This window comes from Elgaria multicarinata, chromosome 6 (genome assembly GCF_023053635.1).
Source record: "Elgaria multicarinata webbii isolate HBS135686 ecotype San Diego chromosome 6, rElgMul1.1.pri, whole genome shotgun sequence".
Lineage (NCBI taxonomy): Eukaryota > Metazoa > Chordata > Lepidosauria > Squamata > Anguidae > Elgaria > Elgaria multicarinata.
The window spans coordinates 20,936,601-20,954,745 of NC_086176.1; the positions used below are offsets into that span (position 1 = coordinate 20,936,601).

General features: G+C 39.6%; 1 protein-coding gene across 1 annotated transcript in view; it reads left to right on the forward strand.

The window, feature by feature from the left end:
- HOOK3 (hook microtubule tethering protein 3) overlaps positions 1-18,145 on the forward strand; it is a 66,170-nt gene that overhangs the window by 37,355 nt on the left and 10,670 nt on the right. The window contains exons 10-16 of the mRNA XM_063129120.1: positions 3,061-3,201; positions 4,683-4,884; positions 7,619-7,729; positions 10,625-10,712; positions 14,477-14,546; positions 16,176-16,316; positions 17,243-17,330. Coding sequence (XP_062985190.1) covers positions 3,061-3,201; positions 4,683-4,884; positions 7,619-7,729; positions 10,625-10,712; positions 14,477-14,546; positions 16,176-16,316; positions 17,243-17,330 — 841 coding nt within the window. The remainder of the gene's footprint in view (positions 1-3,060; positions 3,202-4,682; positions 4,885-7,618; positions 7,730-10,624; positions 10,713-14,476; positions 14,547-16,175; positions 16,317-17,242; positions 17,331-18,145) is intronic.

The window sequence follows — 18,145 nt, forward strand, 5'->3', positions numbered from 1 at the left end:
AGGTGATTTCATAATAGTTGTAACTGTAGTTATTTTAACCTGTCGGTTAGTGACTCTTGTCTTCCTGTTCTTAATTTGGCTTGCTTTTATAATTACTGTATCTCGCTTTTATAATTACTGTATTTCTAGCTATTTTTCATCTGCTGGTCTATGACCATGAAAAATTTGATTGATTGATTGATTGACAGGTGATTTTGCACAACTAGCTCGGGTTCTGTAGAGCAGGCGAGAAGGAGGCTGGGGCACCCGGAGTTTCTTCATAAACTGCCCACCTTGGTTTCCTCCCCTCCCCAGTTCTCCCACAGAACTGCCCCCTTTTCCTCGTCTCCGAGCTTGCATTTATGAGCTCATAGATGCAGCCAGCACAGTTCTTTTGCAGTGGGTGGGGAGCTCCGACTCCTGAGTCTGAAGTCGGAGTGCTATCTCCAGCCTTGGATTCAGAAATCTGAAGTATCCTATTCCCCCCACCCCACCTGCCAACTCTGTCTTGGGGCCATAGGATTTCTCACACATTTTTATATTTTTTCTTCTCTGATGGTTTCTGATTTTTCTCACTGCCATAAAGGAAAGACTTCTCTAAGCACAGTGATTTCAGTATTTTATTTTTTTTAGATGAGAGATCAGGAAATCCTTTATAGTTGAAACTAATTGACAATGAAAGCAATTGACACTGACCCTGTTCAGACGACATGCTAAGTGGTTAAGCATTTAGAGCTAAACATTATGGCTCAGTGTGTCGCGTGAACCATGACTTAGCATGTCGTGTGAACCGTTGCTAACATGGTGGCTACATAACAACAACAACAACAACAATAATAATAATTTTGTTACCCGCCTCTCCCTCTGGATTGAGGCGGGGTTGTTGTTTATTTGTTCAGTCGCTTCGGACTCTTTGTGACTTCATGGACCAGCCCACGCCAGAGCTTTCTGTCGGCTGTCGCCACCCCTAGCTCCCCCAAGGTCAAGTCTGTCACCTCCAGAATATCCTCCATCCATCTTGCCCTTGGTCGGCCCCTCTTCCTTTTGCCTTCCACTTTCCCTAGCATCAGCCTCTTCTCCAGGGTATCCTGTCTTCTCATTATGTGGCCAAAGTACTTCAGTTTTGCCTTTAACACCATTCCCTCAAGTGAGCAGTCTGGCTTTATTTCCTGGAGTATGGACTGGTTTGATCTTCTTGCAGTCCAAGGCACTCTCAGGATTTTCCTCCAACACCACAGTTCAAAAGCATCTATCTTCCTTCGCTCAGCCTTCCTTATGGTCCAGCTCTCGCAGCCATAATAAAACACCATAAAATACATACAATTATACGTGGTTTAAACACGCTCACTAACCATTTATTGCAAAAGTGTTAGCAGCTTAACCGTGTCATCTGAACAGGCTCAATAAAAACTGAAAACCTGGTATAAACGTGGCATTCATAAAAATCCCTACTTCCTTTGCAAACCTTGAAAGCAAATTATTAAAGTTATTCAGTCTCTTCTCTCACTTCTTGGATTTCCCCCCCGTCTGTTGAACTTACTGTGCAGCGCAGCTGGCAACTCATAGGCTGGATTTTTGATCACAGAGTAATCGTGTCAAGCCCCTTACCTTTCGTTACGGTAAATAAAGAATATATGGTATGCGTGTATGTGACAGAAATCCCATACTTTACAGACTAATCTGATGGCTTCTCAGACACCATCTAGGGTTCGCTAAAGGATGGTGTGGATTCCCACCCCTGAGGCAAGTCGATACAGGGGTAGGAATCTGAGTGTGGATTTATCTATTCCCCTCGCTCACAGCTTCTGTGGAAAGCACCATGCGGAAAGTCCTAACCGAGACCTTGGAGGAGGAGGGGGGAAGGGGGTGTTCCGGGGGAAGGGGAGGGAAGAAGACAGAAGAGGCATTGATCAGCTGGATCCATAAGCCTTTCTGTTGCCTGTCCTGCCCACTTGAAGGCAGGTCTGCTAGACAGGCTCACAGGAACATAGGAAGCTGCCTTATACTGAGTCAGATCCTTGGTCCATCTAGCCCAGTATTGTCGACACAGACTGACAGCAGCTTTCCAGGGTTTCAGGCAGGAGGTTTTCCTGTCCTACCTGGAGATGCCGGGGGTTGAACCTGGGATGTTCTGCATGCAAAGCAGGTGCTCTGTCCCACTGAGCCACGGCCCAGGTGCTCTGTCCCACTGAGCCACGGCTCAGGTGCTCTGTCCCACTGAGCCACGGGCCTTCCTGCTTCAGAAGCAGTAAACGTTATTGGGAAATTTTATTTATTTATTTATTACATTTTTATACCGCCCAATAGCCGAAGCTCTCTGGGCGGTTCACAAAAATTAAAACCATAATAAAACAACCAACAGGTTAAAAGCACAAATACAAAATACAGTATAAAAAGCACAACCAGGATAAAAACCACGCAGCAAAATTGATATAAAATTAAAATACAGAGTTAAAACAGTAAAATTTAAATTTAAGTTAAAATTAAGTGTTAAAATACTGAGAGAATAAAAAGGTCTTCAGCTGGCGACGAAAGGAGTACAGTGTAGGCGCCAGGCGGACCTCTCTGGGGAGCTCATTCCACAGCCGGGGTGCCACAGCGGAGAAAGCCTCCTAGAATGGGAGGCTGGAAAATTTGCCATCTTCCTCCCACCCGTCTTGGCTCTTGTTGGCAGGGTGTTGGATAGACAGAGGACTCCAGAGATAGAGCCCTTTGTCTATTGAGAGTACAGGCCATAGGATTGTGCTCTTAACGTTACGTTACGTTTTTGGTTTTGTATGCAATAGCTGAATGCATGTTCTCCATAAATGCAACTGGCCCATGAGAACTTCGAGTCTGACAACTCTGTAACACACTATTTTTTAGTTTTGATCGCAATAGCTAGTTGGGTCGGGAGGTATTTAAAAAACACAACTAGCTGTCAACTAAATACTATCCAGTTAAAGTGCTTTGTATCTGTTGTGTCATACTCCTGCTTTCTGTTTTCAGTGCCGTAAGTTAGATAGCAAAGGAGGGAGATCTGTGGATCCTGGTTAGAAGCTGTTGGTTTTTTGTTTAATCCGTTGTGGTGTCCTCTCACAGATTGGAAGCAGCAAAGGATGATTATCGAATTCGTTGTGAAGAGTTAGAAAAGGAAATAGCAGAATTGCGACAACAAAATGAAGACTTAACAAATCTAGCTGAAGAAGCTCAGTCTCTGAAGGATGAGATGGATGTACTAAGGTAAACATGTTCTTATTTTATTTATTTATTATATTTCTGTACCATCCAATAACCAAAGCTATCTTGGCGGGTTATCCTTTAGGACACGGTTGACCTTTTACGACAGAGTCGGGGAACCTGTGACCCTTCTGTTTTTGTTGGACTACAACTCCCATCATCCTTGGCCATTGGCTATGCTGATGGGAGTTGAAGTCCAACAATATCTGAAGGGAAACCGATTCTCTAACCCTGCTTTAGGAGGTGTGCTTTTATTTCTAATAGATCCTAATACAGCACCAACTGGAATTTTAGGTATCATTGGAGAAGAAGGTATGATATGTGACATCTGTCACCATCCTATTTGCATGCATAGGTGCACAATGCATTTAAGAACATAAGTGCCATGCTGGATCAGACTAAGGGTCCATCTAGTCCGGCACTCTGTTCACACAGTGGCCAACCAGCTGTTGACCAGAAACCCACAAGCAGGACATGGTGCAACAGCATGCTCCTACCCATATTCCTTAGCAACTGGTGCACACAAACTTACTGCCTCGGATACTGGAGGTAGCACATAGCCATCAGGGCTAGTAGCCATTGATAGCCTTCTCCAGGAATTTATCCAACCCCCTCTTTAAGCCATCCAAATTGGTGGCCATCGCTACATCTTGTGGTACTGAGTTCATAATTTAACTATGTGCTGTGTGAAGAAGTACTTCCTTTTATTTGTCCTGAATCTATAGTCCTATAGTTTTCTCAGGTAGGATACTGGCTGCATCTACCTTTATTATCACTACTCAGCCTAATCAACCTCAAAGACTTGTGTGGATACAGAGTTGATTAAGCAAATTAGAGGGTGTTTTTTTTTTTAAAAAAAAAGTCCTCTAGCTATAGGTATAACAATCTTCTCATATGTCATTGCTGATGGCCTAAAATAGGTAGCACTTAAACGCTTTTGCTGTGTGCATGAGAGAGCCTGACCACAGTTACTTATGATCTGGTAATATCTCATTTAGATTATTGCAAGGCATTGTACTTGAGTCTGCCTTTGGAAACTGTTTGGAAACTACTAGAATACGCTGTATGGAATGTACATTAACAATTTCAAAACAGTTACATTAGCTCACTGGACACTTGTGAACACAATTCAAAGTGCAGTATTTTAACATTTAAAAGTCCAAAAAGGCTTGGGACCAAAGTGCCTAATGTATCTGAAGTAAGGCAGGCACTGAATAGTAACTGGATCCAGGGCCTTTTCAGTTGTGGTGCCTTGCCTCTGAAACTCCCTTTGCAGGGAGGTTGGCCTGGAACCATCTTCCAACTTCCTTACAGGGTCAAATGTAAGGAACATTGGATTTGCCCATGCCTTTTAGGTTGTTTATTTTATTTATTTTATTCTGGCCCATGGGTCAGGGGTTACATACTCTTGTGCTAAATAAATTAAAATGCCTCCTGAAAAGCTCATCTAAGTTACTGAGTCTGTGCAATGTGTCTTTCTCCAGGCATTCCTCTGACAAAGTGGCCAAATTAGAAAGCCAGGTGGAATCGTACAAAAAGAAGCTGGAAGATCTTGGGGATCTACGGAGGCAAGTGAAGCTCTTGGAAGAGAAGAACACAATGTACATGCAAAACACTGTAAGCTTAGAAGAAGAGTTGAGGAAAGCCAATGCAGCCCGCAGTCAGCTGGAAACGTACAAAAGACAGGTGAGATTAAATAAAATAAACAAGCTGCACTCAGCAAATTGTTGGAGAGGATGTCAAAAAAAAAAAAAAAAGGAACGTATTTACATATGTGGTGGGAAAGTTAATTTGTTCAAAAATTGTGGAAAATGGTGTTTAAAAAGATTAAAGAAATTGTTGGAATGGAGATTGAAGAGATACCTACAGTAGCATTGCTATCATTAGATGGAGAATTAAATTGTAATAAAGAAACAAAAGAATTGATAACGAATTTGCTGACAGCAGCAAGGTTAATCATATCTAGGAACTGGAAGGTTCAAGGAGATTATCATGTCAAAGATTGGTATAAAGAGATTTGGGATATTGCTATTAATGATAAATTGACATGTAATGTAAAAGTAAGAAGAGGGATAACAAAAACGAATGAATTTGAGAGAATTTGGAAACAGTTCCTAGAATATGTCTTTTCTAAGGGGAGTGGAAAACCACCACCAGAAGAAACAATGAGATTCTGGAAACAGGAATGATCCCAGGGTGGGGGGGGTGCACTTATGTTATATGATGTTAAAATATTAAATTAGAAATGTTATAAGGTAATGCAATTTTATGTGCTATGTTTTTATTTGTTTTGTAGTGATGTATGTTTAAGTTCAACAAAATTTTCAAAAAAAAAAAAGACAGGTGAGAAGAGAAGTCAGAGAAATTGCAGACGCTGAACTGTTCCTCACTTATGCAGTTTCTTCTGTTCTGCACCTAAGCAAATGGTCAGAAAATTCCTCTTTGATAGGCTATTAAACTAGACATACACATAAGACACTTTCCCAAATTCATTCAGTATGCTGTTTAGTAAGATCAGTATCGTGTAATGGTTGGTGGGCTGCATTTGGGCTGCTTAGGTTTTGGTTTCGACAGCAATAAAGCTCACTGGGTGACTTTAGGCTGTGAGTGTGACTGGCCCAATGTACCACACAGCATAGTTCTATGAATTAAATGGGAGAGCCCTATGTATGCAGTTTTGAGTGCCTTGGATGAATGTTTGGATTAAAAGATAGATAAATGAAAGCATTGCAACACATACAGAAACTATAATCTAAATTGGTCCAGAATACCAATGAATCTTGGTAGAATAAATGGTTGCATTATCTTCCCTTCATATCCTTTGGATAACTATATGAAGGTGGTTTGGCTCCATCTACAAGGAGTTAGAAAGTCCATAAAGAGTTCTTTTAACAGGCACTTTATTTCATTAGAGATATAACTGTTAAAGAGTTCCTTTATAACACAAAAGATCTGATGAATGCTTTAGTTTTTAATTACTTTTCTTCAACTATTAACAATTTTATTGTAAATTGTCAAGAGACAATGCTGTCTTGCATATCTCCATTAAACTGCTAGTTCTTATCAACATTTTTAATAGCCAACCATTTTACCTAATGCGCAGTATCCTCCCCAAAGGCGGTATCCAATAACAGAAAAACTAAATGAGGTAGACCTTTGTGACAAGTGTGTCTGGAATGTATTTTTTTTAAAAAAAGGGGGGAGTGGGTTAAAAAGGGGCATGCAATTCTAAGAAAGTGGGACCATATTCCAAAAAAGCTTCCAACGTACAACATACAGTTTTAATCCTTCATTGCCAGCTCACCCATCCAATTTTTTTTCTCCATGTTTTTTGAGGAAATAGCCTTTTCTCTCTCTTCCATGTCTCTGATAGGGTTGAACAAACATTGCAATTTATTTTTAAACGTCAGGTGTAAAAGTCTTAAGACAGTAAGTTGAGAACTGATGAATGAATTGAAATGAAACTACATATATGCAGCTTGTATCTGGGGAACAGATTATAAGACTTCAGTATCAGGCTGCTGTCTTGGATTACATATTGGGATACTTCTAAAGGAGACAGTATCTGGATATTGATTTCCTTTCCATTATTATTAGCTTCTCCATATCTGCTGGTATTACTACCAGTGAAACAACAGATTGAGTACTAATTACATTTTATCTCAGTTTAATAATTTAATGAAGCAGAAGTTGGCTTATATGACTATGTGGTGAAAATGAGCAATTGATGCTATTCCCTTATCAGAAAAGTTATACCGCCTTTTCTGTGAAATGAGTATTATTCTGAAACCCTTGGTCACCTATTATCACCACGATTTTATCATAATAAAGACAGTATAATAGATGATCGTTTACGTTTTAATGTAGGTCTTCCAGATAAAGATACTGCCTGCATTTGTACATAATGATGAGTCCAGGCAAGCTTCTGGGTTGTTCTCATCCTTTTGCTTCCATTTTAGACTAACCACAACTAAGTGTCATGTCTGAATCCAGACAAACTGCAGTTGGTCTTCAATTGTGATTAGTTGAAACAAGCCACCTTCAAACCATGCATTGAGCAGGGGGTTGGACTCGATGGCCTTGTAGGCCCCTTCCAACTCTGCTATTCTATGATTCTATGATTCATGCGATGTGAAGCTGGCTTGTTTCGTCTAACCATAGTTAAGATAAACCACACTTTACAATTTGGACATAACACTAAACTGTGGTTAATTGAAATCAGAAGTGAAAACTTCTGATATCCCTGTGGCTGTGCCAGATGAATAGAAGGGAGTAGGGGGCAGTGAGCAAGCCCAAGGCTTGTCTAGGCTTATTTTTTTAATGATAAACTTGTTTATCATTCTGTCCAAATGTCTCCACTGGATCTATCAAGATTAATACATTTTGTTCTAGTAGTGGTGATACCTTCTTGCTCTTACAGGTAGTTGAACTCCAGAATAGATTGTCTGAAGAATCCAAGAAAGCAGACAAATTAGAATTTGAGTACAAGATGCTGAAAGAAAAAGTAGACAGTCTGCAAAAAGAAAAAGATGTATGTATGAAAATGTTGCTTTTTCATCTTCACTAGAAGCATCTTTAGATCTTAAGAGTTGGTAACTGGTGTCCTCTTTTTAAATTTTGGTTAAATATAATTATCCTGTTATGCCTGTGTAATGTAATAAGTTGCCTGAATGCTTCTAAGGGTCTTTTCTTAGCTTTGCTCTTGTTTATCTGCCTTCCATCTTTGTTATTCATTGATTTCCTTTCCCACTTGAGGTTCCCATGGCACAAATATAACACACACACACACACATGCACACACAAATTAATGTGTCTTCTTTTAACTGCTCTAACTCAGTTTTGTGTAATTCTTCATGCACCCCATCCCATTGTTTTCCTGTACTGTTCCATTACTGTTTTATATGCCAGTTTATATGTACAGTAATGCTAAGCCCTGGTTTACCCATGTTCAAACCTTGGGCTTGCATGCTCTTTTCTCACATGCTCCACTTAATTATTTGCTGGTTTGAGGCCAGGGGATGGGGAGACGCACTAACTATAGATCAAATGTAGTGGCAACCTATGGTTTGCCACAACCCAAAAAGTAATTAAATAAGCAGAGTAGGCAGGGATGAGGAGGCAGGGAGTGTGTGTACACAGCACTCTAATTCCAATGCCTGATTTTTCGTCTTTGGTGTGTTCCCTTTTATTTACTGTGTGACATCTACTGGATGTTGTGTTCCCATCTCAAAGTCCACCTGGTAAAAATTAAAATCTTCACCTATCCACTTTAATCCTTTCTTCTCCTATGCTTTTCCATCTCTATTTGAGACGCATTTGTCTTCCTTGTTTTCCAGCCCTCTCACCCTAGGTGTCATGTTTAGCTCATCCCTCTGTTCCTTCTAGCACACATTCAGGCGATCTCATATTTGAACTGCTATTGCTGTCATTTTTTCTTGTTGTCTTGTTCTCCTATTAAAATATTAACATTACTTCCCCTTCTGCTCTCACGCGGTACAGAACATGATACAGAAGAGTACTTGCACCACCTTAGGCAGAAAAGCATTGAACTAGAACAGGATTTATAAGGATGAGGCTGTTCTTGTCTGTGCATGGCATCCACATTGTGCTGCTAGTCCATACTCTCTTTCGAGTCTCGCTTTTCGTTTGTGTCTTTTGCTCTTTACAATCATATTCTCTTCTGCTGGTTGTCTTTCTTCCCACTTCTGTGTGTCATGGTTTTTCCCCTCACTGCTACTGACTATCCAGGCCTTGGTTCCCATATCCTTTTGAGGGACTTTCTTTCCTAGAAAAACTGTTCTCCAGCGGAGCCTTTACTTAATCTGGCCCAAAGTGGCCTGGTTCAGACAACACGCTAAACCATGCTGCTTAACCACAAAATGCCCTTAACCATTTTGTGGTTAAGCAGCATGGTTTAGCGTGTTGTCTGAACCAGGCCATTGTCTTCTTCCCTTTGCTTGCCTTGCCTTGTATTTACTAGTACTATGTCAAAGCCTTGTCTTGGTTCACCCTTCACCTTCATCTACTGCTACTTGGATAGAAACTGAATTACTTTTAAACATACTTCACCATACTTTTTTTCTTTGTTCACATGGATGCTCCTACCCCACCACCATGGTATAGGGGAGCCTGATTGGGCCATTTCTCAACCTACATATCGTTCACACATTTAATATTTTATTTTAATGTAAAAAATCAAAACTGTGAAAGAAATAGATATCAAATTTCAGAAAAGTGACTACCTGTACTTTCATTTGTTCTTAGGGACAAGAAGTGCATTTTAGAACACTAGTCTATGGCTGAAAATGGCGGCCTCTTGTTAAGTCTTCTTCCCGCTTTGCTAATGTCTTGTTTTTACCCTCTGTACTAATATATTTACGATATACATTCAGCTGCCTTGCTCTCCTTCATAGAATGACATGGCAGCAAGGAAATGGTGTTAGAGCAAAGTTGTTGTTGTTGGCAAAGTTGTTTTTGTCACAACATACACTTAGTATTAACACATTGTTTTTAATCCTCCGCTCATGGGAAGTGCTTCTGTCTGATTTGGGGGGGGAATCCCCCCTTCTTCATTGACCACAGCCTGTCCTGTTCCTAAGCCCCTGCATTTTCAGGAGGCTGGAGGGGTAAGAGGGCTTCCGCCAGCATAGTCGTGTGTCCCTAAATCAGGATTCAACCTACTGTGTTTACAAAATAGTAATATTAAACCCTTTCCCAGTTCTGTGTTAACTGCATTGTTTCTATTATACGCTAAATCCAACAGGATAATAACCCTCTTAGATCTCAGAATCATTTTTTTTCTCAAATGGTGCAAGAGCCCTGATTATATCTGCTCCAGGATAAATTATTGTTATGGAGGGCCCAAATAGGTTCTGCTGTTTTTGGTAGCAGCCCCACATCAGTACAGGATACAGTTCAGACTCCAACCAATATAAAACAGGAGTAAGTTAGGAATCTTGGACTAGTGGGTAGTGTGTTTATAAACATTCAATTATTTCCTCCCAAATGTCACATTGTATCTACTGTATTCTTTCTATGTATTACGTGGGTGTGTCCAGTTCTAAACTGACAGTCACCAAGGCATTGGTCTAGGGCTAATACTCTGTTAAAACCTTTCTACTTAAAAGCAATGCCGTTGATGCCACCCTCTCCCACAAAAGGGGGTTGTTCTTTTTCCATGCAACACATTACGTGTTTCCTTTTCCCATGTCTTTCTGGGATTTCTAATGCAATTCTCTAGTTGGTAAAGGAACTGCACTGGCATTTACTCTCTCCTGTTGAAAGGCCTGCTGCATGATGCCAATTGGTTTGAGGTTCTAGAAGCCTGTCTTTGACCTACCTACTGGCACAATAAGTATTTCAAATGGCATCTTTATTCATGAATCATGAACTGACTTGTGGAATTTGTATTTTTCTCTTTATGTAGCGGTTAAGGACAGAGAGAGATTCCCTAAAAGAAACCATTGAAGAGATTCGATGTGTACAAGCCCAAGAGGGGCAACTTACTACTTCAGGTAAAGAAACTGAAATGGAGATGATGGAATTTTCCCTTAAAGCCCCTGTAGAAAGAGTCAGAAGTGTGGTATCCAAAAAACAGGTTCTGCTATTTCAAGAAACTGGCTGGTTCAGCTATGCAAGAGCAGCCTTTAATGTGCTCCAGACCAACGTCTGTTCCTTGTTGCCTCTACTGCTCGTCGCACCTTTCGGTTGGAATAAATTGCTGAAAAAGGCTCATTTGCTTATAGCCTTAGAGTGTGGGGCTAGATTCCCTTTAGAAGAACAAACATGCAGACTTCAGATGTTATCAATAAACTGGGTTAGTTTATTCAGAGGTGTGAAGGTTTGAGGCCTACACAAGCTTGGGTTTGGTTTAAGTCAGAAGGCCCAAAAATCTCCTGGTGGGAGGGGGCATTACTGAGTTTAATTTTCCCCTAAAGGAGTTACATTTCATTTCCCCAGTTTCAGGTCACCTGATTGTATGTTTCAGTTCTGGGGGAGGGTATAAAAAGCACTGAAGTTAACTGTACACAGGAGAGTGGGAACGACAGAGAGAGCTGCAGAGAGTCACTGAGAGAGACTCTGGAACAGAGAAAAGCTCTGAAGAAGAACAGCCAGGAGAAGGCTGGAAGACAATAGGCCAAAGCCTACAGGTGAAAGTGTAGCTAGGCTAGAGGAAACTGCGGTTTTACTTCTTTTATTTTCATTATAAATGCCTTTTGAAATCTGAGAGCTCTATTTGAGTAAAAACCTTAGTTTATGTGATTTTGCCATTTTATATAACATAGTAAATAGGTTGTTTAAAACCTTGTTGTCTGGAGTGTCATTTACACCACGCCTAAGGCCTAAACCCCATGTTACTGAGAAGGGAAGGTAAAAGGTAAAAACTTGACATTTGATGGAAAGAAGGGTTCTTAAAGAGGCAAAATATCTTTAAGGAGATGATCAGGGAGTCCAGGTAAAGGTGGAACCTTGACAAGAGGACTTCATCCTGGGAATTGATGGAAGAAACCAAAGTTCAGCCATTCCTTAGAGGCATAGATATCCCATGATATCACAAAAATCACATGATTGTGGTAGTTCTTAGTTATACTATGGTTTGTTTCATGAGTTATAAAATGAGTAATAACCATCTCTATACAGTCGTGTGAAAAAGAAAGTACACCCTCTTGGAATTGTATGATTTTACATATCAGGACATAATAACAATCATCTGTTCCTTAGCAGGTCTAAAAATTAGGTAAATACAACCTCAGATGAACAACACCACATGACATATTACACCGTGTCATGATTTATTTAACAGAAATAAAGCCAAAATGGAGAAGCCATGTGTGAAAAAGTAAGTACACCTTAAGATTCAGTAGCTTGTAGAACCACCTTTAGCAACAACAACTTGAAGTAATCGTCTTCTGTATGACTTTATCAGTCTCTCACATCGTTGAGGAGGAATTTTGGCCCACTCTTCTTTACAACGTTGCTTCAGTTCGTTGAGGTTTGAGGGCATTTGTTTATGCACAGCTCTCTTAAGGTTCCGCCACAGCATTTCAATCGGGTTGAGGTCTGGACTTTGACTGGGCCATTGCAACACCTTGATTCTTTTCTTTTTCAGCCATTCTGTTGTAGATTTGCTGGTGTGCTTTGGATAGTTGTCCTGTTGCATGACCCAATTTCGGACAGACGGCCTCACATTTGACTCTAGAATACTTTGGTATACAGAGGAGTTCATGGTCGACTCAATGACTGTAAGGTTCCCAGGTCCTGTGGCTGCAAAACAAGCCCAAATCATCATCCCTCCACCACCATGCTTGACAGTTGGTGTTTGTGCTGATATGCTGTGTTTGGTTTTCGCCAAACGTGGCGCTGTGCATTATGGCCAAACATCTCTCTCTTTTTTTTTTTTAATAAGTTTTTATTTTTTTCCTACAATACTTAAACATACACATTTACATTATCACAAAAGGAAATAAAAAAATAACATACTACATAATATTGAAATGTTGAATACATAATATCTTATCTAAATAACATAATCAAGATTAACATACAAGTGCACCCCCCAACTCGGGATCTCATTCCTAATTCCAAAATCTCATACTTTCTTCTGCTGGTGGTTTCCCACTTCCCTTAGAAAACACAAATATTAGGAACTGTTTCCAAATTCCTTCAAAATCATTTGATTTAGCTAAACCTCTTCTCCATTTAATATTACATGTCAATTTATCATTAATAGCTATATCCCATACTTCTTTATACCATTCTTCAATAGAATATTCCCCTTGAATCTTCCAGTTCCTAGCTACAATCAATCTTGCTGCAGTCAGCAAATTTGTTATCAATTCCTTGATTTCCTTTTTACATTTTAAATCTTCAAATAGTGACAGTAATGCAACTTTTGGTGTTCTCTACTTTGGTCTTGTCTGTCCAAAGGACATTGTTCCAGAAGTCTTGTGGTTTGTTCAGATGCAACTTTGCAAACCTAAGCCGTGCTGCCATGTTCTTTTTAGAGAGAAGAGGCTTTCTCCTGGCAACCCTTCCAAACAAACCATACTTGTTCAGTCTTTTACTAATTCTACTGTCATGAACTTTAACATTTAACATGCTCACTGAGGCCTGTAGAGTCTGAGATGTAACTCTTGGTTTTTTTTGCAATTTCTCTGAGCATTGCACGGTCTGACCTTGGGGTGATTTTGCTGGGACGTCCTCTCCAGGGAAGATTGGCAACAGTCTTGAATGTTTTCCACTTTTGAATCATCTTTCTCACTGTAGAATGATGGAATTTAAATTGTTTGGAAATGGCCTTATAACCCTTCCCAGATTGATGGGCAGCAGCAATTGCTTCTCTAAGATCATTGCTGATGTCTTTCCTCCTTGGCATTGTGTTAACACACACCTGAATGCCCCAGACCAGCAAACTGCAAAAAAACTTTGGCTTTTATAGAGGTGGTCATACTTGCTGATGATCAGTTAATCATGGGCATTTGATTAGCAGCACCTGTCTGCTACTCAGCATCTTAATTCCTATGGAAGCAGTAAGGGTGTACTTACTTTTTCACACATGGCTTCTCCATTTTGGCTTTATTTCTGTTAAATAAATCATGACACGGTGTAATATGTCATGTGTTGTTGTTCATCTGAGGTTGTATTTACCTAATTTTTAGACCTGCTAAGGAACAGATGATTGTTATTATGTCCTGATATGTAAAATCATACAATTCCAAGAGGGTGTACTTTCTTTTTTACATGACTGTAGGTCATAAACTGTATAACATTTATTCACCTGGGACAGCCTTGCAAAGGTTGTGCAGATCAAGTGATTTCAACTCAGAATGTCTTAATTCATGATTCTTAAACTCCTACCAAGTAGCTGTTTTAATTCACCTCAGTTCAGCTACAGATTATGTTGGAATTAATGTTAGTTGGCAACAAGTGAGCTTGATACTGTATTAATGACAAGCTGATAACATAGATCTATATGTGGCAAGCAAAATTCTGCAAAGCCTTGGATTATTGTCATATACTTTAGGATATATTATATGAGCAGATAATTTTTGGCATATTTTTATTTTGCTTTATCTTTCAAAACAGCAATGGCATGCTCTAGCCAAACATAAGCATTTTTAAGTTTCATTGATTTGAGTAGGAGAATTGAGAAAGCTCTTTCAGTTCTAGCACTGAGACCAGGTTTTTTTTGAAGTGCGTAACTTAGTTCAGTTATGCCCTGAGTAACAACCCTACACTGTCTAAACATTTTATTTTTCGTCCTCATTTCCCAAAACAGGATTGTTGCCCCTGGGTGGTCAGGAATCTTCTGACAGCTTAGCAGCAGAAATTATTACCCCTGAAATCAAGTAAGTCTAGACATATAATCCTCTTTAGGTGGGTATGCATTTAACTTTATATTTCATTAATTTTTCATTAGTAAGGTTAGTAATTGTTAACAGGTTGTAACTTTTTTTTTTGCTTCTAAACCAGTAGAATTCCTGTGACCCCTCAGTGTCTGTCTGAAATATTTGTATATAAATCTGAACCACTTCATACTCATTGTACTCCAAATCCCATCCCACTTCAATTAAAACAAAATAGTTTCAACTTGCTATGGTATTGGAGATCTAATTTACTCTTCTTAAAATGATTAGGAAACTGAAGCTACCAAATTGGGATCCATTCTATCCCCGGCAACTTCTTAAAGAAGGGCATGGAATGTAACAAGATTTTCTTGATATGATAAATTTCTGGATTTATACCACTTCAAGAGCACTCTAAATTTCTGCCTGTAATTCCCCTCCCCCCCACCGGTACGTTCTTGTGTGGACTAAAAAGAAACCCAACACAAAGCACTACAGGGATTGGTTGGACCCCAGGAGTACGCTTTCCCTTAGAATTTATTTCTGCTCTATGTTTGCTTTATCTTGACACAGGAGCTAGTTATCATCGTGCCAACTTGCAATAATGATTTCTTATTTATAATGTTCTTTTGGGGAGAAAACCCAGTTAGGTTACTGGGGTGTATTAGACCCCTTCCGGTTAGTTATCGTCATGCTACCAAAATTCATAATTAGTCGGCTTGTTTGTTGAAACTTGTCAATTCACCTTTATAGTTAACCTGGATCAACGTATTATGAATTCGCTATTACGTTTTGAATTGATTGTGAGCTTCAGAGCATGTGCAGTCTGCATCTAAACAAAGACATTTCTGCACATGCGCTGAATTGGTCTCCCTTGAATGTTCCACCACTGCCTCCCTCATCAACCGCCACAACTCTGGCTTTGCAAGGAGGAGGACTCGGTGGGTCCATCTTGCTTCCTCTATATACTGGCGATGGGCAAGTAAACATCACATGATATCATGCAGGCAGGCCACGTGAAAGGGGCTCATGATATAATGCTGCACTACACGATTCCAAACTACAGCTCTCAAGACTCATTTTGATATTGTGCATGCACAAAATCTCAAATACATGGAACAAGATCTCATATTAAAGGAGAACTCTCATCTGAATTTCGTTAATTTTGAAGTAAATAACAAATTCACTTGGGGTAAAGTGATTATTTACTATGAGCCCAGTATTTCACCTAATAATTTTGCGGTTTCTCTTTTGCTTTCTCTTCTTTTTACTTCTCCGGGGTTTCCTGATAGCCCAGTGAGAGTTACCTAATTATTGTTAACTTATTTTTTTAAAAAAAATTGTGGAGTCTAATGGACCACAGTACTTTTTGTGTTAGATTACATTTTTGGAATGTGACACCAATAACATCTAATTTTGATGTTAAACTGGAGTCCTTTTGAAATCACTCATCTTTATTTTCAGCTTAAACTTCATAGGGGTCCATTGGCTCACAATAGCAGATTGAAACTGTCAAAACAACTGGTGTAGGAGGGTTATAAACAATTCATATTTCCTGTGTTGGTAGTATTGGTCTATTCCCCATGAGACCCATGATTAATATTTTTAATGGCTGTCATCTTATTTCTCAAGGGAAAAACTCATTCGCCTTCAACATGAGAACAAGATGCTAAAACTCAACCAAGAAGGGTCTGATAATGAAAAGATTGCCTTGTTGCAAAGCCTCTTGGATGATGCCAATCTCAGAAAGAATGAACTGGAGACAGAAAACAGGTAGGAAAGGATTTTAGAAAAAAGGTAGGAAAGGTATTTTGGGTACCTTCATTGTACCTTCTAAATGTAGTCATTCAACCTGTTATCTCTCCATTCCCTGAAATACCACGCTCTTTATGCTTTTAATCTGGGGCTGTAGAGAGTCTTCTCGCCATAAACTTTATTTTAGATTGTTCAAAGGCATTTCTCCTTGACTGTGCACTCCACTGAATTGCAGTTTATGTCTGCAGAGGGTTGACTAGGAGACAGATCTTTTGCAATCTGAGGCAGTGGGGTTCTGTAGAGATGTGAGTTCAGCAAAGTGCCCTTTTACCTTCTAAGTAAGAGGAATGTACATGTACGATGTTAATATTTTCCCTAGGCATTTCTCTTGTCATTTTGATTTGGAAGCACCTTGCAATATGTGTTACTCAACAAGAGGCAGCTATGCGAGGGTTAAACAACCCTCACATAAAACAGACCATAGCTTTTAACCCTTGTATAACCCACACTCGCTGGGTTCACATGACGCAACTGCCAAGTGAGGGTTGCATATTCAAAATAGAGGCCGCATGGGCTGCAGCCACACTGTGGGTTAAATAACCCATGCTGGGCTATTGTGTCATGCAAACAGCCCCTCTATCTCTGCTGCTGTTTTAACTTGTTATTTGCTTGCTATGCATGTTTTTTATTCTTTTAGCTGCCTTGTAATGCATAAGAAAAGCAAGATATAAGTATTTTAAATAAATAAATAAATAAATAAATAAATAAATAAATAAATAAATACAACTTTGTGCCAGTTATATCAATGCTGTCTAATTTTGGAGCATAATAAATTATCAGGGTTTATAAATTTAGCAGATGGTGAAGTACGTAAAAATAAGCTTTTGAGAGGAAAAATAAGACTAATTGTTTCTGAAAAGTGAAATTGTGTTTCTTATCGCTAGGCTTGTAAATCAAAGACTGCTTGAAGTACAATCCCAGGTTGAAGAATTACAGAAATCTTTACAGGATCAAGGCTCGAAAGCAGAAGATGTAAGTGGAAATACACAAAAAAATCTGTTTCCAAATATTCTAAATATTCTAAATTCTGCCACTCTAATGCCAACTACATTAAAGTTTCTGCCAAATTTCACTACCTTTGTAAAAGTGAAATGTGATTCCTTAGTTTCAACTATTTTTAGTGATGAGCCAAGCTTTTTGCCCTATCTCCTAAATACAAGCTGGATTTCCCAAAAGGAATGCTGCTGGCAAGGGAAAGACATGAATCCTGCAATCAGGTCTTCATCTCAAACTTGCCAAGAGTGATCTCCAAAGCACCAGATTTGCACCCAGAGAGTCAGGTGGCACACAGCTGGAGTCACCCCACAGGCTGCCAGTTGCCAACCTCAGTGTAGCTGCAGATCCACACGTGCCAAAATGAGCCCCTTCTGGACTGCTAATAATTTGTTGGGTGCAAAAGTTCATCCCTTGACATACAAGGTTTCTCTGCGTTTTGCAGTGTATCTCTGTATTGTGAATATTTCTTAGAACACCTCACCCTGCCACATTGGGTAACCTGGTAGGATTTCCTTAATTCATAGGCTATGCATAGAAGTTCCCATCCCAACCACCAGAAAGAGGGTTGGCACTGTGAGCATCAGTCCAATCTATTTGGTTAAGACTGTCCCTTCCCCTCCTATAAAGGGGATTGGTAATGTTAGAACAAATGGGGTTGGTCATCTGTTTGGTCTGTACATTGTGCAGGATCACTATGTAAACCCAAAAGTGCTGAAGAGTAAAATAACCTTATTTGACATGGAAATAGTGTGGACATTTTATTGGATGTATATTTTTGTACAATCAACCAC